This window comes from Cenococcum geophilum (genome assembly GCF_001692895.1).
Source record: "Cenococcum geophilum 1.58 unplaced genomic scaffold K441scaffold_52, whole genome shotgun sequence".
NCBI lineage: Eukaryota > Fungi > Ascomycota > Dothideomycetes > Gloniales > Gloniaceae > Cenococcum > Cenococcum geophilum.
In genome coordinates, this window is record NW_027137610.1 from 924,814 (window position 1) to 947,340 (window position 22,527).

General features: G+C 43.1%; 2 protein-coding genes across 2 annotated transcripts; one reads left to right on the forward strand and one right to left on the reverse strand.

Moving 5' to 3' along the window:
• Window positions 1-15,545: 15,545 nt before the first annotated feature.
• On the forward strand, window positions 15,546-17,479 carry K441DRAFT_689790 (uncharacterized protein; the record flags this gene model as incomplete). Its single annotated transcript, XM_067652334.1, has 7 exons — window positions 15,546-15,652; window positions 15,685-15,846; window positions 15,915-16,061; window positions 16,115-16,143; window positions 16,290-16,365; window positions 16,521-16,687; window positions 17,409-17,479. 7 exons carry the CDS (start codon window positions 15,546-15,548, stop codon window positions 17,477-17,479), a joined length of 759 nt encoding a protein of 252 aa, XP_067499416.1.
• A 3,805-nt stretch (window positions 17,480-21,284) lies between these two features.
• Window positions 21,285-21,904, reverse strand: K441DRAFT_734398 (uncharacterized protein; the record flags this gene model as incomplete). Its single annotated transcript, XM_067654278.1, has 2 exons — window positions 21,285-21,641; window positions 21,701-21,904. 2 exons carry the CDS (start codon window positions 21,902-21,904, stop codon window positions 21,285-21,287), a joined length of 561 nt encoding a protein of 186 aa, XP_067499417.1.
• Between the last annotated feature and the right edge of the window lie 623 nt (window positions 21,905-22,527).

A 22,527-nucleotide genomic window follows, 5' to 3' on the forward strand; every position in this document is an offset into this window, starting at 1 on the left:
ACGCGTTTTTAAGGCCTAGGTTAGTACTAGGTTAGTATAAAGGACCTTATTACGCGCCTTTAACCTTATTATCGCCTTAATAATCTATTTTTTAACCCTCTTTCTATTCTTATACCCGCGCTAGCTCCTAGCTCGCGCGGGGCTTTTAGTTTTTTTATATAGAACGGCCTACTATAATTCTAATTCTATAATATAGAGCTCTCTTCTTCTCCTTCTCTATTAATATTTACGCGTTTAGTAGCTTTATTTACCTATACCTACGCCACGCTTACGCGTCTTCCCCCTAACCTCTTACGGAGATAGAGTCTTTTAAGAATCTTCTTACCCTATAGTCTACTTTATAGTTAAAGGAAGACCCCCTAGCCTCCTTCTCCTCCTCTTTCTATAGCCTCTAGAATGAATTTAAGGCCTAGACGGCACGGCTATACAATATTTATAAGGCCTAGCGCTTAAAGAATACTATAAGGGCGTATAAGCTAAAGTAGAAAGAGTAGGAAGACTAATACGTAAGACTAGAAGGTAATATAGATAGCGCCCAGGTAACAGAAGATAAGCTTTACCTATTTTTAGAGTAGTAAGTTATTAACTAAAAATTATGGGCTGCTAGTTATTAAAAATGGAAGTTAAAACGGAAAGAGATATAAAAAGATAGCGAGCAGGCAAAGAAGAGGTAGAAGACGGTTAAGCGGGTAGGGCAGCTAAAGGGAAAGTTAGCCGTAGGGGCAGCCGTAGGGGCAGCTATAGGGGCAGCCGTAGGTATAGGGGAGGAAGCTATAAAGGAGGAAGGGGAGATATAGAACGAGGAGGCCCTAAACGCCCTATTTAACGAGATAGTCTAATACTTAGTTATAAATAGCTACGTCTTCACTATTACCGAGCTTTATATATAGCAGTTAAAAGGTAAAACCTCATAGCCGCTACGGGGGGTAAAGCTCTTAGTAGTACTAGACAGCGTCTGCCGCAATAAGGACTAAATTTAACGCGTTAACTTTATTAATTAAGGCCTATTTATAATTACTAGCGGCTATAACATTAAAGGGCTTAAAAAGGTAATTACTTAGTGCTAAAAGACGGGCTCTAAGATACCAGGTTTAGTTAAGTCTTACCTTTAAACTATAGCTAAGCATTTATTAGGTTTGTATATACCCTACCTAGTCTATATAGCTACCATTTTTTAACCCGTTCCTTAGGCCATACTACCGTTACCCGTAGTAAAAGTAGATAAGATATTTAGCTTACTAACCTTATTCTTATTAAACTAGAGAATAAAGGGCCTAAACTAGATAAGTTAGCGCCGTATATAATTATATTAATAATATAAGGGAAGCAGAATTAGTATAATAAGGTTAAGTATATAGGCTGTATACAAAACGCTAACCCTATCCTCTACCCCCTCTCTATAGTAGCCTTCTACTTCTTTAACCACTAGGGTAAAGATAGCGCTAAGAGCTTCCCATCCTTTTAGTAGCTAAAGGACTACTATAACCTATATATCTTCCCTAGCAGTATTAAAGTACCGTAACGGCCGCTAAGCTATTATACACAGTTTAAATAGAATAAAAAGATATTCTAGGGGGTAGGAATTTACTTAAAGGAGAAGACCNATAGCGCCTGTAAGTAGAGCGTCTGGTATACTAAGCTTAGCGGCGTTAAAAAGACCTAAATTAGATAGGCCGAATGCTAGAATATAGACGCAATAATAAGAGCCTACCTTAGCTACCTACCCTATGCGTTTATATAGTCGATTACTAGCTTCCTAAAGAAAGAAAAGGGCTACTTTCTCCCCTATACACGGAAGGTGCTAAAGGAGGCCCTCTATTTAAAGATATGGCCTAAGACTAACGTCTAGCTAAAACGCATAGAGGCCTACTACCTAGGTAGGGCCGATAATAAGGTTATATAGCTTAACCTTATAGGCTTAGGATTTCTACGCCTCCTCTATACGCTTAGGGTAATCCTATTATAGGACTTAGTAATCCTACGTAAGTAGTTCCCGCTCTACCCCCTATAAAAGAACCCCTTTTTTAGCTGCGAGGAGTACCAAAGGTTCGCCGCGTGGGTAGAAAGCTCGCTAGCTAATATAGTTACGCTAGATAAGCTAATAATGCGGAAATACTAGCCTACCTATAAGGCCGTAGCTAAACTAAGATATAAGGCCGCAATCTCCGAGATAAAGGGGGTTTAATTACGCGTGTAGACGATTTTAGAACGCCTTAGCAAAATAGAAAGGTTATTAGTATTATTCGCACCTATATAGATCTAATAAGGGAAGACGGGTATCTAAATAGGGCCTATAGAGTCCGTATATCTACCTTTAGGCAAGCCCACGCCGTCTACTATAGCGTTTACTATATTCGCGCCGCCTACTCTACTATCTATAATATCCGTACTACCTATTTAGCCGCCGTCTATAATATCCGCACCGTTTACTTAGCCGTCTATAATATCCGCACTATCCGCTTAACCGTCTATAATATCCGCACTATCCGCTTAGCTATCTATAATATCCGCACCACCTACTTAGCCGTCTACTATATCTACATTACCCCTACTAGCGTAGGTATAAGCTAATACTTAACTATCTCTTCTATTTATCCTTAACCTATAGGCGCCGCTAAGGAAATATAAAATGCTTTAAGGCGGTAATTTAGTCTTCTAGCTCTAGACTAAGTAGACTTTAGGGCTAGTAGGTAGGCCGTTAATTAAAGCTCTTAATCGCTATTAGGGGGCATACTAGTAGGTTAATAGCGAGGCTATATTCTATAGCCGTTACTATAGGATAATTAAGGATATAAGACAGCGCGTAGAAGACGGTACGGCAAGAGATAAGAGATAGGCTATTAACCAGCTAGAACAGCTACAAGGTCGGCGTTCTTTAGATTGGCTTTATAAGAATATCTAAATAGTTATTTTACTACAGTAACTAAGACGCCTTAATATATAACTGCACTATAGTAACTAAGACGCCTCTATATACGATTATACTGCAATAACTAAGACGCCTTAATGTATAACTGTACTACAGTAACTAAGACGTCTTAATATAGGACTATACTAGTAACTAAGACGTCTTAATATAGGACTGCACTATAGTAACCAAGACGCCTTAATATACGACTGCACTATAGTGACCAAAACGTCTTAATATAGGACTGCACTGCATTAACCGAGATGCCTTAATATAGGACTATACTACAGTAACCGAGATATCTTAATATAGGACTATACTATAGCAACTAAGACGCCTTAATATAGGAATAGAGCCCGTTTAGGTATTGTAAATTCAAAGTAATATTATATAACCGTCCAGAAGTACCGATTTAACACAAATTATATACCTTTTCGCCCAAAATCGCGTGCAAAAGTACTTAGGGGCGGTCGCTACGCGACCTCATATGGGGTTCGGGCGCGTTATTAGTAGGGGTGGCCCTAACCTTATATTAACCTAGGTTATAACCGCGCCAAATTAGCCCCCCTAATATGTAATAGGTATCGAAGGTCTAGGTTAGGCTTAGCATAACCTTAGGTTATATACAACCCCCTAAGGTCCGCGATATATCGTCTAAATATTACCCCCCCCTTTTGGTAGTAGCCCCTACTTTTTAGACGCGTTTTTAAGGCCTAGGTTAGTACTAGGTTAGTATAAAGGACCTTATCGCGCGCCTTTAACCTTATTATCGCCTTAATAATCTATTTTTTAACCCTCTTCCTATTCTTATACCCGCGCTAGCTCCTAGCTTATATAGGGCTTCTAGTTTTATATAGAACGGCATACTATAATTCTAATTCTATAATATAGAGCTCTCTTCTTTTCCTTCTCTATTAATATTTACGCGTCTTCCCCCTAACCTCTTACGGAGATAGAGTTTTTTAAGAATTTTCTTACCCTACAGTCTACTTTGTAGTTAAAGGAAGCCCCTTTAGCCTCCTCCTCCCCCTCTTTCTATAGCCTCTAGAACGAATTTAAGGCCCAGACAACACGGCTATATAATATTTATAAGGCCTAGCGCTTAAAGAATACTATAAGGGCGTATAAGCTAAAGTAGAAAGAGTAGGAAGACTAGTATATAAGACTAAAAGGTAATATAGATAGCGCCTAGGTAACAGAAGATAAGCTTTACCTATTTTTAGAGCAGTAAGTTATTAACTAAAAATTATAGGCTGCTAGCTATTAAAAACGGAAGTTAAAACGGAAAGAGATATAGAAAGATGGTAAGTGGGCGAAGAAGAGGCAGAAGACGGTTAAGCAGGTAGGGCAGCTAGAGGGAAAGTTAGCCGTAGGGGCAGCCGTAGGGGTAGCTATAGGGGCAGCTGTAGGCACAGGGGAGGAAGCTATAAAGGAGGAAGGGGAGATATAGGATGAGGAGGCCCTAGACGCCCTATTTAACAAGATAGTTTAATACTTAGTTATAAATAGCTACGTCTTTACTATTACTAAGCTTTATATATAGTAGTTAAAAGGCAAAACCTTATAGCCGCTATGGGGGGCAAAGCTCTTAGTAGTACTAGATAGTATCTACCGTAATAAGGACCAAATTTAACGCGTTAACTTTATTAATTAAGGCCTATTTATAATTACTAGCGGCTATAACATTAAAGGGCTTAAAAAGGCAATTATTTAGTGCTAAAAGACGGGCTCTAAGATACTAGGTTTAGTTAAGTCTTACCTTTAAACTATAGCTAAGTATTTATTAGGTTCGTATATACCCTACCTAGTCTATATAGCTGCCGTTTTCTAACCCGTTCCTTAAGCCATACTACTATTACCTATAGTAAAAGTAGATAAGACGTTTAGCTTACTAACCTTATTTTTATTAAACTAGAGAATAAAGGGCCTAAACCGAATAAGTTAGCGCCGTATATAATTATATTAATAATATAAGGGAAGCAGAATTAGCACGGCAAGGTTAAGTATATAGGCTATATACAGAACGCTAACCCTATCCTCTACCCCCTCTTTATAGTAGCCTTCTACTTCTTTAACCGCTAGGGTAAAGATAGCGCTAAGAGCTTTCTATCCTTTTAGTAGCTAGAGGACTACTATAACCTATATATCTTCCCTAGCAGTATTAAAGTACCATAACGGCCGCTAAGCTATTATACGCAGTTTAAATAGAATAAAAAGATATTCTAGGGGGTAGGAATTTACTTAAAGGAGAAGACCTATAGCGCCTATAAGTAGAGCGTCTAGTATACTAAGCTTAGCGGCGTTAAGGAGACCTAAATTAGATGGGCTAAACGCTGGAATATAGACGCAATAATAGGAGCCTACCTTAGCTACCTACCCCGTGCGTTTATATAGTTAATTACCAGCTTCCTAAAGAAAGGAAAGGGCTACTTTCTTCCCTACACACGGGAGGTGCCAGAGGAGGCCCTTTATTTAAAGATATAGCCTAAGACTAACGTCTGGCTAAAACGTATAGAGGCCTACTACCTAGGTAGGGCCAATAATAAGGTTATACAGCTTAACCTTACGGGCTTAGGATTTCTACGCCTCCTCTATACGCTTAGGGTAATCCTATTATAGGACTTAATAATTTTACATAAGCAGTTCCCGCTCTACCCCCTATAGAAGGACCCCCTCTTTAGCTATAAGGAGTACCAGAGGTTTGCTACGCGGGTAAAAAGCTCGCTAGCTAATATAGTTACGCTAGATAAGCTAATAATATAGAAATACTAGCCCGCCTATAAAGCTGTAGCTAAACTAAGATATAAGGCCGCAATCTCTAAGATAAAGGGGGTTTAATTACGCGTGTAAATAATCTTAGAACGCCTTAGCGAAATAAAAAGGTTATTAGTATTATTCGCACCTATATAGATCTAGTAAGGGAAGACAGGTATCTAAATAGGGCCTATAGAGTCTGTATATCTACCTTTAGGCAAGCCCACGCCGTCTACTATAGCGTCTACTATATTCGCGCCGCCTACTCTACTGTCTACAATATCTATACTACCTACTTAGCCGCTGTCTATAATATCCGCACCGTCCGCTTAGCCGTCTATAATATCTATACTATCTACTTAGCTATCTATAATATCCGCACTATTTACTTAGCTATTTATAATATCCGTACCGCCTGTTTAGCCGTCTACTATATCTATATTGCCCTTACTAGCGTAGGTATAAGCTAATACTTAACTATCTCTTCTATTTATCCTTAACCTATAGGCGCCGCTAAGGAAATATAAAATGCTTTAAGGCGGTAATTTGGTCTTCTAGCTCTAGACTAAGTGGACTTTAGGGCTAGTAGGTAGGCCGTTAATTAAAGCTCTTAATTACTACTAGGGGGCATACTAGCGGGTTAACGGCGAGGCTATATTCTATAGCCGTTACCGTAGGATAATTAAGGATATAAGACAGCGCGTAAAAGACGGTACGGTAAGAGATAAGAGATAGGCTATTAACCAGCTAGAACAGCTACGAGGTTGGCGTTCTTTAGATTAGCTTTATAAGAATATCTAAATAGTTATTTTACTATAGTGACTAAGACGCTTTAATATATAACTGCACTATAGTAACTAAGACGCCTCTATATACAATTATACTGTAATAACTAAGACGCCTTAATATACGACTATACTATAGTAACTAAGACGTCTTAATATAGGACTATACTAGTAACCGAGACATCTTAATATAGGACTACACTATAGTAACCGAGACGCCTTAATATATAACTGTACTATAGTGACCAAAACGTCTTAATATAGGACTGCACTGTATTAACTGAGACGCCTTAATATAGGACTATACTATAGTGACCGAGATATCTTAATATAGGACTATACTATAGCAACTAAGACGCCTTAATATAGAAATAGAGCCCGTTTAGGTGTTGTAAATTTAGAGTAATATTACGCGACCGTCCAGAAGTACCGATCTAATATAAATTATATACCTTTTCGCCCAAAATCGCGTGCGAAAGTACTTGGGGGCGGTCGCTGCGCGACCTTATGTGGGGTTCGGGCGCGTTATCAGCAGGGGTGGCCCTAACCTCGTATTAACCCAGGTCGTAACCACGCCAAATCAGCCCCCCCGATATGTGATAGGTATCTTATTAGTAGGGCCACTAAGGCGCTAGCGGTAAGCGAGCTAATAGCGATTTTCTATCCTGGGGATGGAAAATCCTAATTGGCTAGTTTAAGTTAGGGTCTGCAGAATCTAACTAATTAGATAACTTTAACCGCCGGTTAAAGTTCTTAGACATCTTAAGATCTTATATAACTAAGAAATTTCTAGGGACTCCCTTTTAACCTAACCTTTAACTTATATATATAGAGTATTTATATTAATAAACGTCTTTAGTGCCTTATTTAGGTTCGCCTTTATTATTATATCTACCGGGTTATCTTAGCCATTAATCTATTAAATCTTAAAGAGTTTTTAACGCTTATAGGATTGCTAAAGTGCCATAATATTAATTATAAGGCGCTTCTTCTTTGTAGTACTAAGCTTAACTAAATACTTATAGAGGGAATATAAGTTAGTATATATAATTATAAGAATAACGGGAAGTTCGAGTCGATCTATAATTATCTTTAGGGTAGTTCTAATTGCAATTGCTATATTAACTCCGCTAACTATTCCATATATCTCTAATACTAAAACACTTTAGGTAATATGGTTACTCTTAGTTAAGCTCTAATAAATAAGATTGCCATAGATTATAAAGTTATTCTCTTTAGTAAATTTATTTGTAATAATAATCTTATATCCTAACTAGGAGCTAAAATCTTTATTATTTATAAATNATCTATTAATAAATATAAAGAGCTTAGCGGTAGGAAGATTAATAGGCACGTAGAGTAGTCCCTAATTAAGATGGTTTATTTGCTAGAAAAGACGCTTATTTAGGGCAAGGATATTGTCCTTAGTTAGTTCCTAGTATTAAGCCATAATAAAGAGATTAAATAAAGCCTTAGGTTAATAGATAGAAGTAATATAAGCTCTATAAGCACGTTGCTCTACATATCCTTGCTTTAGAAAATTAATATTAATAATATTAATCTTCTTGCCTTAACCCTTCTAACGTAAAGTAATAGAATTCTTATTTAGGGAGAGGATGCATCTATTAAAGAGTAATAGTGTTATTAAGTTAAGCTTTTTCTTTAGCTTTATTATAAGATTTATCTTTACTAGCTTATCCTTTTTAAGAGCTAAGAATTAGTCGTCTCCTAAGATAATTATATTATTAGTTTATATACTAACGATTCCGAATAGGGTTCCCGTGGTTATAATAAGGAAGTAGGGATTAAATATAAAAGTAGTTATTAAAAGCTTCTCTTTATGGTGCTTGCTGTAAGTAGCCTACTAGTAAGTTCTTACCTCTACAATTCTATATAATGGCTTAAGCATAACTATAATTGTATCTTTAGGATACTAATAGCGAATTTACTCCGGAAGGTATGCCAGTATTAAGCGCTAAAGGGGCGTCTCTAATTAAGTATAGGCTTAAGTAATATCTCGTAAATAAACCGCTATTTTATTCTTTATTAAGGAGGGAGCTAGCGCAACAATAACTTGGTAACTAGCTCGTTAAATTATAGAAGATTGCGTAAGAATTACCTCCTTACTATTATTATTGTGACCTTAGATAATAAGCCTTAATTTCTTAAATAGGGCGTTAGTAGCTTTACCCTTAATCTTATTAACCATTCTTAACTTAAAGATATAAACTCCATTAAACTTAGTAGGGTTATACTTCTTAAATTTAAAAACTCCTTTTATAATAAGACTATCGATCTCCTACTTATTGGATGCTTAGAAAGGAGCTCCTAAAGTTATAATATAACCTTTCTTTTAGAGCTGTTTTGCGAGTTTAAAGTTAGCCTTCTCCTTAGCTATTATAAAGGCCATTAATAACTTAACTCTATTCTTAATGGCGGCAATAAATTATTCTTTAAAATTAATAAGATGTTGGCGATTTTATGATCCCTTTAGGCGACCTCTGCCGCGTCGTGGTTGTAGCGTATCTACTATAATTATATTAGGATCGTAGTCGCCTTTTAGAGTATATTAATTATAGTTCTCTTCTAAGGCATCTTCTAGGGCATCCTATAAAGGCTTAAAATTGTTATTTTTATAGTAAGGCTTAATAACAGTTAAACGGAATTAAGTAGGTCTATAAGGTATCTAAATAGTATAAGTTTAACTATTAATTGTAATGAGTTGGTGTGGGCCTAACTATCCTCCCTTTTTACGCCATATACGTACCTTAGACTGGAGTGGCAGATTAAGTATAGTTAAGGTGTTTAGGCCATTTCTTATTCCTAGTACGTTGTTAACCTAGCGTATAGCATAGAAACGTCGTACCTCCTTTATTGCCTTATAAATAGCCTTAGCTTATTATATAACGGAGGGAGATAATAAAAAATCATTAGTTATTTAAGGGTAGGCGCTAAAGACTAGTAATATAGGTATAAGTCTATCCGGGCCAGCGGAATTATTAATAGCTTTAATAGCTATTTATAAGGTAAGTTCTTTACTAGCGTTCTTTAGTTCTAAAGAGATAATCTTATATACGCGGCGTAATGGTATATAATATCGTTCTACTTTTCTAATACTATTATATGCCTTAATAGGGACTTCCTTAACCTTAATTGCTATTGCCTTTATTTATTATTAAAACTCTATAGATAAGAAGTTCTTTCCTATATTATAGATAATTTAATTAGGGGGTCCTAAATAGATATTAATCTAGTATAACTAAAGGGTCTCCTATGCGTTTCTAGCTAATATATCTTTTAAGAAACGCGCGGCTTAGAAGAAGGTTAAGAAGTCAATAACTTAGAGCACTGGCTTGCCGCTAAGATATATAACGTCAATAATAATATAGAAGTTAAAGTCGTAGTTATCCTTAAGGGTGAACTTAAATCAGCCAGGGAACTTCTGGTTTATTTAGTAGTAATAATAATACTTTATAAGATGCTTAATTGCCTTAACCTTAACTTTATAGCCTACTTGCTAAAGAACCCTAAGTAATTAATAAACGGATAGGTGGCTAAAATGACGGTGTAGTTGGCGTAACTTTAACTTAGTTAAGTGGCTTTAAGCAACGCTCTTTTCTAGTTAATAAAGGAGTAACTAGAGGTAACCCTACTTGCGTATAACGGGCACCTAATTATCTCCTTAGATAAGTATATTCTTAAGGTTATTAAGCTTAACACCTAATTTATTTATATCTTTAATGCAAAATAGAAATAGGGTGTTTATAGGAATAATATAAAAACTAATATACCCTAAGGGGGTTTAAACCCTAATTATGCTAAGAGAGATTATAGTACCTTTGCTAAAATAAATTGTATACTAGCCTGCCGTTAAATAGTTAATCTAAACAGAGCTATTAAGCTACTAAAGGGCTTAAACTTAAGGTTCTCCTACTATAGATACTTCTGCGGCTCTAGTATCCGGCATAATACTATAAAAGACGTTTGCCGAGTATCTGTCGTTAAAGGAAAACACGGAGCTCTTCTTTAGCTCATTAAAGATATCTAACTTTATAATAGAATAGAGCGTAGATTAGCCATTAAGGATAGCGACGGTTTGTATACCATTTACCTCACTATACTTAGTAAAGTATTAGTTAGGTAAGTAGTCCTCAATTTCTATATCTATAAGGAGCTATTTAACCTCATTAACCTCACCCTTAAGGTCTTCTATACCTTTATATTAAACTAAAAAGCTTTAAAAGTAGGCCGTAGTAACCTTATAATTTCTAACATTTTTTATACTCTAACAGAACTTATTATATGCCTCTTTTTACTTATTAAGGGAGTGTTTAGTTAACTAGTAATTTGGCTTCTTATAAACATAGCATTTCTTCTAGTAATTACTTCGAAATAAACCTCTACGAGGACCTCTATAATTACCTCATAGTTAACGTTAATTATACCCTCTTTTGTATTCCCTACTGCGGCTACTATATATTTAATTAGTCTAGTTATAATTATATTAGTTAGGAATACTTAATTAGGTAGAGTTTTTGGTATAAAACTGTTAAGATTCTTATATTTATATTATAGTACCTATAGCGAAGCGTAGCTTAGCATATACTCCTTTAAACGTATTTATAGGTTTATATAGCGCCAAGTTATACTTAGAAACGCCATGGCATGCTAAGATAACCTAGTCCCTTAGGCTGTTCTTATTTTAGTAAGTTTTAGTAAGGCTATATTAGATTTTCTAGAGTTTATTAAAGAGTAGTTAAAGGCACTCTAAATAAGTCTTTATTAGGTTAGAAGTAATAACTCTCTAAAATATAGTCTCCCGCTATTTAGATATATAAAGTTAATAATTCTTATCGGTTTTAAAATAGGCTCTAGTAAGCTAAAGCATTGCATTAAAGTTATAGTTTTTACCCGTAATATAGTTATAATAGAATATTACTGCCCGTCCCTTTAATATAACAGAGAAAGCGTAATAGTACTAGTAGTATTAAATTCTAACCTTATTACAACAGTTATAAAAGACCTATAGTTTTACTCTAAGTATATCGTATAGTTCTCCTCTAAACTTCTTCTCTTTATCTAAATATACCTTTATTAGATTTATAACTTCTTATAATAAAGGCTTACTAGTTAGCTAGAGTAGAGGAGGTAAAGGCGGAGCAACTCTAAGTAGGAAAGCACCTTTAGGTAGGAGAGTAGCTCTAAGTAGGGGGTTAGCGTTCTAGGGGTTTTAATATAAATTAAAGTTGCCTTCCAAAGAATATAGGTTGTTTTTAGGTTTCTATAGTTAACGTATAATCTTAGCTTCCGTCCATATTAGTTATTCTATACTAATAATAACGGCCTAAATATTACTAGCAATTAGGTTACCGTTCTTAGCAACGTATACCCTATTCCTATAGAGGAAGTCTTAAAAGTCCTAAACAATATTAATGTTACTAAGTACCTAGGTATTAGCAATCTATCCTACAAAATCCTCCCTAAAATACTCCTATAGTTATAAGTCAGTATAGTATCTATTTTAGTAGAATATAATATAATATAGGAGAAAGCTATTAACTTATTTTACAGTATAAGTTGTTATATTAAAGGCGAATTCATCCTAATCTTTATTAATAAGTTTCGCGTACTTAGCTACCCCTAATAGTAAGGAGTCTTTCTAGTTATTTAAGGTAGGCGTAGCCATATTTTCGGAGGGAGGGAAGTGTTATTAATATAGGGATTATCGTTTAGTACGCGTTTATAATGTATATTTATTATTTAATACATATTTGTCGTTTAGTACGTATTTATAACGTATATTTGCGGTTATAGGGCTTAGGACTAGTTCTAGCCTTAAATTACAAAAACTTATAAAGCGTGTTATTTTGCGTAATAAACGCAAGAATCCATAATCTTAAAAAGGCTTAGGACCAGTTCTAGCCTTTAAATCCTTAGATTTATAGAAGAGTTCTATTTAAGGTTTAGGACCAGTTCTAACCTTAAAAAACAGCTTCCTCTAGCACGAGTAGCACTAGTATAGTGGCTCGTCTCTTCTTGGTGGAATACCTAGCTTTTCTGTGGTATAACAGTAAAGTTAACTACTAATTAGTGTTGGTTACACAAGGGGATATCACGTAGCTACGGTTCGTAGATAGTATGATAATTATTGTTTTCTTTCTTGAAGAAAGGGGTGAGGAACTTAAGGTTCCTCACCACGCTAGTGCCGCGGCGGCACGTGATGGCAACTTGCCACACGTGACGGCAATATGCCTCATATGGTGACCATTTGCCTTTATTCCCAACACATTCATTTAGGAGTGTTTTAGGCCCTGACGAAACATCTGTGCACGAGCGGAATGGAGCAACGAGACACCTCTATTACCTACAGCCTCACTCGATATTCAGATTGACAAGGAGCCGGCTAGGTGGATAGAGCGGGCTGGATGCGCAGGTTGCGGTTCAGAGTATCTTTTATCAGAAAGTACACATTGTAGCCACGTTCACTTGGGCAAAATTAGAGAATCAGCCCTGTTGTCTATCAAGAAAACTGCCTCCCCGAACAACTCATCTTTATTGGTTGCACTTAAAATACACCCTTCTAGAACATGAGATACTGTGAAGGATAAGGATGAAATATAATAGTAGGAATGATGCCTTCCTCTTGCTTTATGCCTGAGCATGGTAAAAGAGCTTATGTACTAGGCCGTCTGTCGGCCCCTTCCTCCTATAATGTGATTAGTAGAAGACCTGGAACATTAGGGTGTTCCAGACAGACATTATATAATTATAGTTAAGCCTGTGTGATATTGGATGCTTAACGTAAAGTCCCGACTCTTTTTGTTACAAGGCGGCGAGACTAATGACGTCCGTTCATACAAGACGTACCGTTCGGCTTAGCAAGGTAAAGATTTCGTAAGTGAAAGGACATGGCGTATAATCTATCTGATGACACTAAGTGGTGTTATATCCAGCATGCTGAAGACATTATCATCAAAGGATTTTCAAGCTCAGTGTAATGAAATTAGATATTTAACCATCCTTTGAACTATACGTGATGAAAGAATTCTAATTCAGTAAACTCGTCTTTGCGGGAAGTTTTATAGACCTATGCGGCAACAACTGCTTATTGGACGGCTCGCACCCTTTGGGTTCGCATATTAGTACTATGAGGATACTCGAGACAAGCTAAATATATGCAATCTTGGAGTCAACAGCTAAAAGGACTACTCATGCTAAAGTGCAATGTAATCGCGCTGAGCTATGAAGGTGGGAACTAAACATTTTCTAGAATTTCACGGATGAGCTGGAAGCAGAACATTGACTATATTATACATTGTCTCACATAAGTCGAATTTGCTTCCATATGTGAGACAGCGTGGTATAAACGGGAGGTGCCTCTCAGGAATGTCAGTAGATAGTCCCTTCTGTGTCTCTCAAATGAAGCATCGGATACGGCGAATGTTTCATTGCTGGTCCATTCCTCTTCAACAGAAACTGATTGGGGACTAGCCTGCCTTATATGAATTAGTCGCTGGTTACCTATCAGTGCCTATGTATTATAGATTTGAGATGCCGATTGAGCCCGCCAAGACATTTTGCCAATTAAGTTATTTCGACATCTATTGATGATATATGCCGGTATAATCCGAATGAAGAATAACTGATGAAGCAGCCCCTGATATTGGTTTTATACTAAGTGCTTTGCTGTTTCCTCACAGAACACTTGCGGTCACCTATTCACACCGAAATCAAAGTACGGGAAATAAAAAATAGCCCAGAATAGGTAGATGATAGATATGAAGGACTTTGCGTCTCAAAAGGGAAGAGAAGAGTTTGGTCGGACTTTAGGATGGCGCATTAGGATAACAGGAATACGGGGAGTAAAACGGAGTTCAAAACTTAAGTGTCGCTTTACTAGTATCATCAAATATTCCCACCTCTTTTGTTTAAGCGTACTTCTCTGCTGAAAATCGTCGATAGATAGTGTTGACCTGAATCGGGTTTGCTTACTACCGTCTTACTGTCTCAGTTGCCCATTACCCTATGGCTCACACTGTTTCTGTAGCCCGCACCCACATCATGTATATATCGTTTCTTCTCCTCGTAGATCAATCTACACACGAGTTTTCCTGTTCAAACAAAGAAGATTGGCTACTCCGAAAGGACCATGAGTGGTACCAATTATGTTTTTTAAGGGACCTTAAAACCGAATGATAAGTTCTAGGCTGCTGTTGAGTGTGGAAGAGGGATATTGGGCTTATCGGAAGACATCGGAGATAGAGAAGGCAAGTTGCTTTTCGTGGAAGAAAATATATTGTACAGGTAGTTTTTAGATAACAAGGTGTATTTTTAATGCCACGTTTGCCATAACTAGGAGTTTCTATCCGCTATCGAATGCGGTAGTTACATTCGGCATTGATAAGTGGCCGGGGCATAAATGTTGCACAGTGGATAGATGCGAGTGATTTACACGACCCATAGTTTATCGGGCCCGAAAATCCCACTGAACCGTCTCCGATACCGTGGCTATTGCAGGTACCTCACGGTGCCCCGTGAGCAAGTTGTTGGCCTGCTGTATCACGGCTGACATGGCAGAAGGGGGTTTTTCAATGTTGTACAACTGTCAAGATGGTGTTGTACGGAATGTGAATATCCGTTTTCGTCGCGCCCGCCGGACTATGCGAGATATGTCGTGCATACAGGACTGCGAGTAAGGTCGAGAAAATATCCCGAATTTAGCCGTAGAGTAGCCGGCGGCCGACAGCGTCTGATTCGACAGTTAAATTACTTCAGATGTCGATAGCTGGCACGCTGGTTGGCGGACCGCACAGCTGCAGGAGATATTGATCGCGCTCTAGCTGGAGTCGTTTCATTCGAACATAATCTGTTCTGGCCGATACAGGTGCTCGGTCAGCTCGGTCGTGCGAAGGTACAAAATGCGACGACTGCAGAGCGCCACCGTCATGGCCCAGTTCTGGCTTGTCCATTCGTTTGAGGCGTGATGTCATTCCTTTGATATTTCTTCGAGATGGGTGTGAATCTCCTTGCAGAGCCTCTAGAGCCGTCGACCGCGACGGTGACGGCGGCTGCACAGAAACCACCTACCTGCACCGAAAATGAGCGCAATTAAAAAGTACACTGTCACGGGGGTGAGTTTACCTGACACACCGCCTCTGCACTGCTTGCATTCGTCTTCAAGCCTCAAACCGTATCCATTGGCGGGGTATGCTTCTGGAACTAAAATTTCCCCAACAGCCCTTACCTCAAACTCTCCTGCGGTCTGGGTGAAGGCCCGTGCTGGGAAGAAACCAATACCGTTCGCTTTGTCGACATCGTCAAATGCAATGTACACACCGTCGACCTCAACAAAGGCCCCTCGTCGCATAAGATCCTGGGCCACCTTGATATCTCAATCGGGTGAGCCTTCACTTTTCGAACGTGCTGCAATTGATACTGGTTTGGCCTTGGGCTGACATGCATGACAGAGTGGCTGCAGACATCGAAGGCAATGATGGAGTGTTTCTATTCGGCGGCAAGCATGGCTTTGGCATCTTCGATCGCTCAACAGCGCAGTACAGGTATATAAAGAAGGCGTGGAGTGAAGAGGAGATTGCGGATGGTAAAGACAAGACGTAATGCCAGACACTGGATTGCTGTGGTGGTTGCTCTCACTAATGTTTGATAGTATGCGTGCTAATGACGGTGCAGTGGATAGTAAAAGGCGATTTGGGTTAGATACATGAACGATCCTCTGGTCAAAGAACCGGTTGATGAAGGCACGATAGGACTTCTGCGGGAACGTACAAGTCATGAGGTGCTGACACAGCAACGGGTATTCTTTTCCGACTGACTGGATCCAGATCTGTCTTTATACCGAATACTTGAAGACATAACCATACCCAACGGCACAATTTGGAGCCCAGATGGCAAGACCATGTACTTCGCCGACTCAACCACAAAATATCTACACTCTCGACTTCGACTCGGCTAGTGGTAGCATGAGCAACAAGCGCGTCTTCTTCAGCACCGCGGATATGGGAGAGGATGCGGTGCTAGATGGCCATTGCATTGACGAGGGATACATAGGACAGCAATTCATGGCAAAGGCAAAAGGTGGTGAGGGTATCGCCGGGGGGCAAGGTGGTGGCAGAGATAACGCTGCCCGCGCCCTCGGTCACCTGCCAAGCATTCGTTGGTGAAGACCTGTTCATCACGTCTGCAGGGGGAGATGAATCAGACCCGCCATCGCTGGCTGGGGGTGCGTTCAAGGTCCACGTTGGGTGGAGGGTGCGAAGCTGCATAGCTTCCGGGAGATGGCGTAGAGCATTAGAGTTTATAGATGGATCTTAAAAGCCCCTAAGTTTAGAAACTGTACATGCAGACGGGACAGAAAGTGAGGCGAGTGAGGGAAGTGAAGCATTGGTTGCAACATCGTGTCCAGCCGTGCTCTGGCTTCCCTTGTCTAAAGTACCATGCGGCAACGCTGCTTTCAATATATCGAGCCGTCACGGGATTCCCCAGGGTCCTGAATGCAACCCCGCGGAAGGGGGTTGGCTGCAGGTCAATGCAGACACACAGGCTTTCTTGCAGCCCACTCACTTCCATTCGGGTTGCGTGCGTGCAAAATAGAATAGTGAGAGGGGTGCAGCAGAAGCGGGCGAAGCTGAATGCTTCCATCACTCGGCAGCCTTGCGCCTCGTTTTCGGGGCAACTCGCCTGTCAGCGCAAAGCCTCCGCATGCCCATCTGCCCATCACTTTCTCCTAGATTTTGATCATCACAAAGTCTCTAAAATTGAAATCTAAGATTAAATCCCTAAGATTTCATCTTCAACGCCTGCCAGGCGAGTTCCCGGCCGCCGCGAAGAGACTAAGAAGCCTTCGCCTTCAGAGTGAGACCGTAGCTACCATCGCTACGGCTATCATGGCTACCATCATCTCAGGTTCGTGCTGGTTCGGCACGTTAGCGTTCGAGGGGCAGGGCTGATGGGATGCCTGATGGGGATACGTGCGCGCAAATCTCCCCCAGAGACAGGTGGCTTGCAAGATTAGAGATTGGAGATTGTAGATTGCAGATTGGCTCGCATGGGTTTGTTCTCTCTCGCGAGTAAATTGGCAGTGGGAGTGTATCGTGTGAGAGCCAGGCTTCGTTTTTTGCTCCTTGCTAAAATTTGGGTGAGCGGGTGGGTGTGGCTAGATAGCCCTGGTTCGTAGTTAATTATCTGCCCCAACGCCACAAGGGCGGCACCAAGGTAGGGCGCCCGTTTCGATAGCAGCAACAGTTATGCCTCGCAAACATGGGGACCTTAATAACTAGATGCTATTGCTTACTTACCAGGCTTGGCCGTAGCTTGCCGTGCTTGGTGCAGCTTGGGGGAGAGCCATGGCCCGTCTGCACGTTGGGATGACTTGCACAACGTCGGTTGTCCTGCATGGCGTCTTCATTATTGCCAACCGGGATGACGATCATTCAAGACGAGGGAAAAAAACATTCGTATCCGAGCGGATAGAAGACAATTCTTGCATGGGCGCGTTCATCGGTGTTCGGAAATTAGCTTAAAGGTAGCTGAGAAACAACAAGCAGGGACTTCGTACCGATCTGCACTTTTGCTGAAATTGCAATGAGCCTCATGGTTATCTAGTTTGGCAAGGCCGGGGTGGTTCGCAGCTGAAGCGTGGACGGTAGGGGAATAATGGGCATCGGGCTACGCGAGGTTACTTTGTCAAGAATCCACAAGTGTCATGAGAGCATCACGAGTAATTATATACTTGTTTCGCCTTCAGCCTTGCCTGGTTATAAGCATGTCACTACCATTACCCTGATATGGACTGCTGGGACCAGGTATCGTAGCAAGCGGATGGAACGACGTGTTAGCCAAGGTTTTGGCCGCCGCGTCAGCCCTGTCCTTCCAAGTACGCAATTTCACCGCTTCTGATGCACAAGATGAGGCCATAATGGTGCCAGTGGTACAGGGATGCAGGCGCGTTAATGACTCAAGAGCTTCAAGTCCCAAACGGGAACAGCAAGTGGTTGAGGCTGAGCAGGGTTGTACCAAAGGGGTAATATCGAAGGGGTTGGCAGGCACGCCGGATTCCCCAAAATGCAAGCAGCCGCGTCGAGCTCTAACTAGTGGCTTTGGGAAGGGGCATGCCGCGGACTTTCAAATGCGGGATCCGACAATAGGCCGACGTGTGGATGAGTTCAATGCGCGAGGGATCTCCTTTCAAGCTTCCCGCGCTCTGCTGGCCTCGCATGACGAAAGCGGAAGCGATGACGGACGCCTCTCCCTGAAGCGTTGGAACCGATGACTCGGACGCGGACTCGGGTGGAGAGCCAGTCCTTCTAGCTTTGCCGCAGAATCTTCGATCTTCGCGAAACGGCTTCCCCCGATCTTGTCGACTCGAGCTGGCGGCGTGTGCTCTCCCATGGTCTCGGAGCGAAGCTATCGCTCCTTCGAGTCATACCCCTGGCGAAGACGTGCGAGCGGGTCGCTCGTCTGCCGCACTTCCCCGGAGCTTTCTCATCCAAGCCCGTGATAGGCCCTTAGAGAAAGCCGAGAGGGAGATGCCCAGAGGCAGGCCAGGGAGTGGCCAGAGAAAGCTTGGAATGCATACTGGCCTGCAAGAACGCAGTACTTGCAGCGACGGCGGGCCCTTCAGCTCAACGGCTAGTGCCGATGCTCCAATGGGCCCATTGCTTCCATGGCTACATTGCTTCTTATGCTGCGGGGATGAGTCTAGCGGACGCTGGTCGCAGCTCGAGGGCAGTCGAGGGAGTCCTTGTCTATCGTGATACGTTGCCTATCACAGGCCAGCAGTCGAGGAGTGTACTGCAGCCACATAACGTGGGCGTCGACCAGCGTACGAGCGCAGAGCTCTTGGGCCAACTGGGGTACGCGGAGAGAGAGCAGCCTACACGTCCCGCAGGCCGCCTTAGCACGGTCCAATTGTCGATAAAATGCAGCCAATCACAAAATTCTCGCATGTTGGAAATACAGCGCATGGTTAGCTATTTTTTTTTCTGGGCGGCGCTCAAGCACGGCCAGNACATGATCAAATATGCAATGCGGCAGGGATGCGTGGTGAAGTCCAATGGCAGCCCCCTCCCTGGTGGGGGAGGGGGGCAACGATGAGTTGCGGCAGGAAAGTTGCCGTGGCCGCAAGAGGAGATCTCCCCGGCAGTAAGCGACAGCATGCTGCTCATCGTTAAGATCGATGTACCCTCCGAGCTCTCTCTTCTGTGGGAGCTGCGCATCATTTCTGGACGATCCCAGGTTTCCCAGGTTTCCCAGGTTGGTAGCTGCCGTGGCAGGCAGGTAAGCAAGCAAGCATGTAGGCAGGCAGGTAGGCAGGTTAGGTTAACACACAACACCGGGCAAGACAAGGACGAACCACTACCCCCACGGTGCGCGAGGGATGATGCGCGGGGAACGTGTGGTGGTCGCAATTTCCCCAAACGCCAGGCTGCTCTCTGGTGCTCTGGGCTCCGGGCTTTGAGCTCTGCTGCTGTACTGCTCCATCCACTGTTCTGCAGGCCTAACGGCTTCGCTTCGCAGGCGGCGGTATCGCTAGTCGTGGTGCCGGTCAAGGCAGCTCAGGGCAGCTCGAGCGTTACGTAGGTTTCACTGCCCTGGGTTGGCTCAATCTCCTCCAATTCGCACCCTGGAAATGAATGAACGAAAGAACTGCTCCCACGGCGGCCACAGCTGCTACCACAGGCTGCCACAGGCTGCCACAGCGAACGCTCCTAAGAACGTTCCTGTGATATCTGTTCCGGAGCACGCACCAGCAGAGGCTCATTGCATGCAGGCGATCGTTGTTTGACGCAGTACCGCGAGTAATAAGCCCTGAAGATGTTCCGCGCAGCCAGGACCCTTTGGTCGCTACTGCTGCCCGACATAATTGACGTTATGCTGTCATCGCAGCTAGGCTAAAGTCATTAGGCTGCTTTTGGGCACAAGCAATTGCCATCGAGCGCAGCAAACCAAGTAAACCAAGTAAGCAAAGAAAGCAGCAAGCAAGCAAGTACAGCCTGAGTAGGAAGGGCCATCCGCGTCCGCGCTGCCTGCGACAAGCTATTGCGGCGAGGCATCAGCAGCAGCAAGCAGCAGCAGCAGCAGCAGCAGTAGTAGTAGTAGTAAGCAGCAGCATGAACCTTCCATTTTAACGTGGTCTCGGATGAACAAAAACGTGCAGGTTGGAGCAACGCAGCGCCCTGGGAGAGGCGGAGATTTGGGTGCTGACGTCCTCTCTCTCGACCCCCTCATCTCGGTCCTCTGTGCGCTCCACCTGGCTATTATGTGCTGCTGCTAAGGTCGGGGATCGTCCAAGGGTCGGGTTATCTGATTGCTCGTGTTTGGCTGCCTTGCCCGTTGCGGCACCTTGTCCGCAGCACGATGGCTGTTTTGGCTGCAGAGAGCTGGACAAGTCGAGCGGCCGGGTCGCAGCAGTTGTGCAAGTCACACTCGGTCGTGGCGGGGCGCGCATGAGTGCAGGCTGAGGAGCCCTGCCTTTTGGCACCTTGCACCTTGATCGGACATTTCCTAGCTGTTCCCTAGCAGATCCCCTGCACCACCCAGTCCATCCCCACCCTAGAACGGTGGCGAAAGCGACGGCGAATTCGACAAGGCGTTCCCGAGGAAAAGGAAACTCTTCTCTAACCTTTTCCGCCCTGGATGCCCAGCCTCATTCTGTGCAAGCCGGCTGCAATTGGCCTTGAGTTGCCTGCATCGGACCTCCAGGGCTCGCTGCCCTTTGGATGATGGCTGGCTCAAGGCTCAAGGCTCATGGCTCATGGCTCATGGTTCATGGTTCATGGCTCATGGCTGAGGCGTGACGGCGGCTTCCCGTCTTGCACCTAGCACCTAGTACCAGCACCGGTACCAGTACCAGCACCAGCAGCCAAACAACCAGCATCTGCTAGAGAGGCCATCGTGACTCCTGCCCAGGAAAGTTCCTTTCTCTCCTGCCTACCCTCCTGGTCTCCCTCCTGGTCCTCCCACCGCAACCTTTTTCGCCGCTGCGCCCTCTGCGCCCTTTGCGTGCTGCCAAGATATCGCGCCTTCTGGAGGCGAGCCGGAGTGCGTCCGCTGGGCACAGGGCACAGGGCACGCTGAGGCAGATACCTTTTCTGCTGCAGATGACAGGACTCCGCTGTTGCGCACGCGCGGGCTGCTGGGCTGTCCCAGGCAGTACTGGGCTGGTCCTGGAGTATCTCAAAACGGCATAGCAAGCCAGCGCAACCGGCCTGGGCATGGCAGTTGTGCGTCGCACCATTCGCATCATGCTGTGATGCGGAAGCTCAGAGGCAGATGGCATGGGCTCGGGCATGGGTGGGCATGGATGTCGGGCTCGCACTACAGGGTCACGGCTCCCGCCTTCCGCGCATGGCCGTCCCTCCACCATGCGGCGCCCGGCCGTAATCAAGACATCGTGGTCGCTGCTGGTGGTGGCCATGCTCGCCCTGCAACTCGCCATGCTGGCTAGCCTGCCCAGTGCCAGCAGCAGCAGCAGCAGCAGCAAGGAGGAGGATGATGTACGTTGATGCGTTTCCTTCTGGTGAAGGCCGCGCAGAGGCAGGGGTTCGCTCCCAATTGTCCTTTATGATTTGCTGCACGTCGACTTGGGGTGATCATTCACACCAACACACCGCAACTACACACATATCAGTGGCTGTTCTGGCTGCTCTTACCCACATCGCTGCTAGGTCACGGGCTTGATATACTCTCCCAGGCCCGCTCGCTGCCACTGTGTAATGTCGTCCTGCGCCTCGAGCTGCTGACGGCTTCCAACCTTCTCTCGTCCCTGCGTCGTCCAGGCCTCAACTGTCCAAGCACCAAGCTCCAAGCAACCGTCCAATTTCTCTCCCGCGCGCGACATCAGCATGGAGCTTACTCCGCGTCTATTAATTTGATCTATCCGACCCCGACCTAGCTTTCTAGCTTCCCAACTTCCCAGCTCAGCTCGTGCGGGCACTGTCTTCCGCCCGCTGTCTGCTTGCTTTTCCCTCTGCCTGTCGTCTTCTTTCTTTTACGGACTTAGCGGACGTTATTGGGGCCGTTGAAAAGACGCCCCCCCCTTGGAATCTATCATCGTGGCTG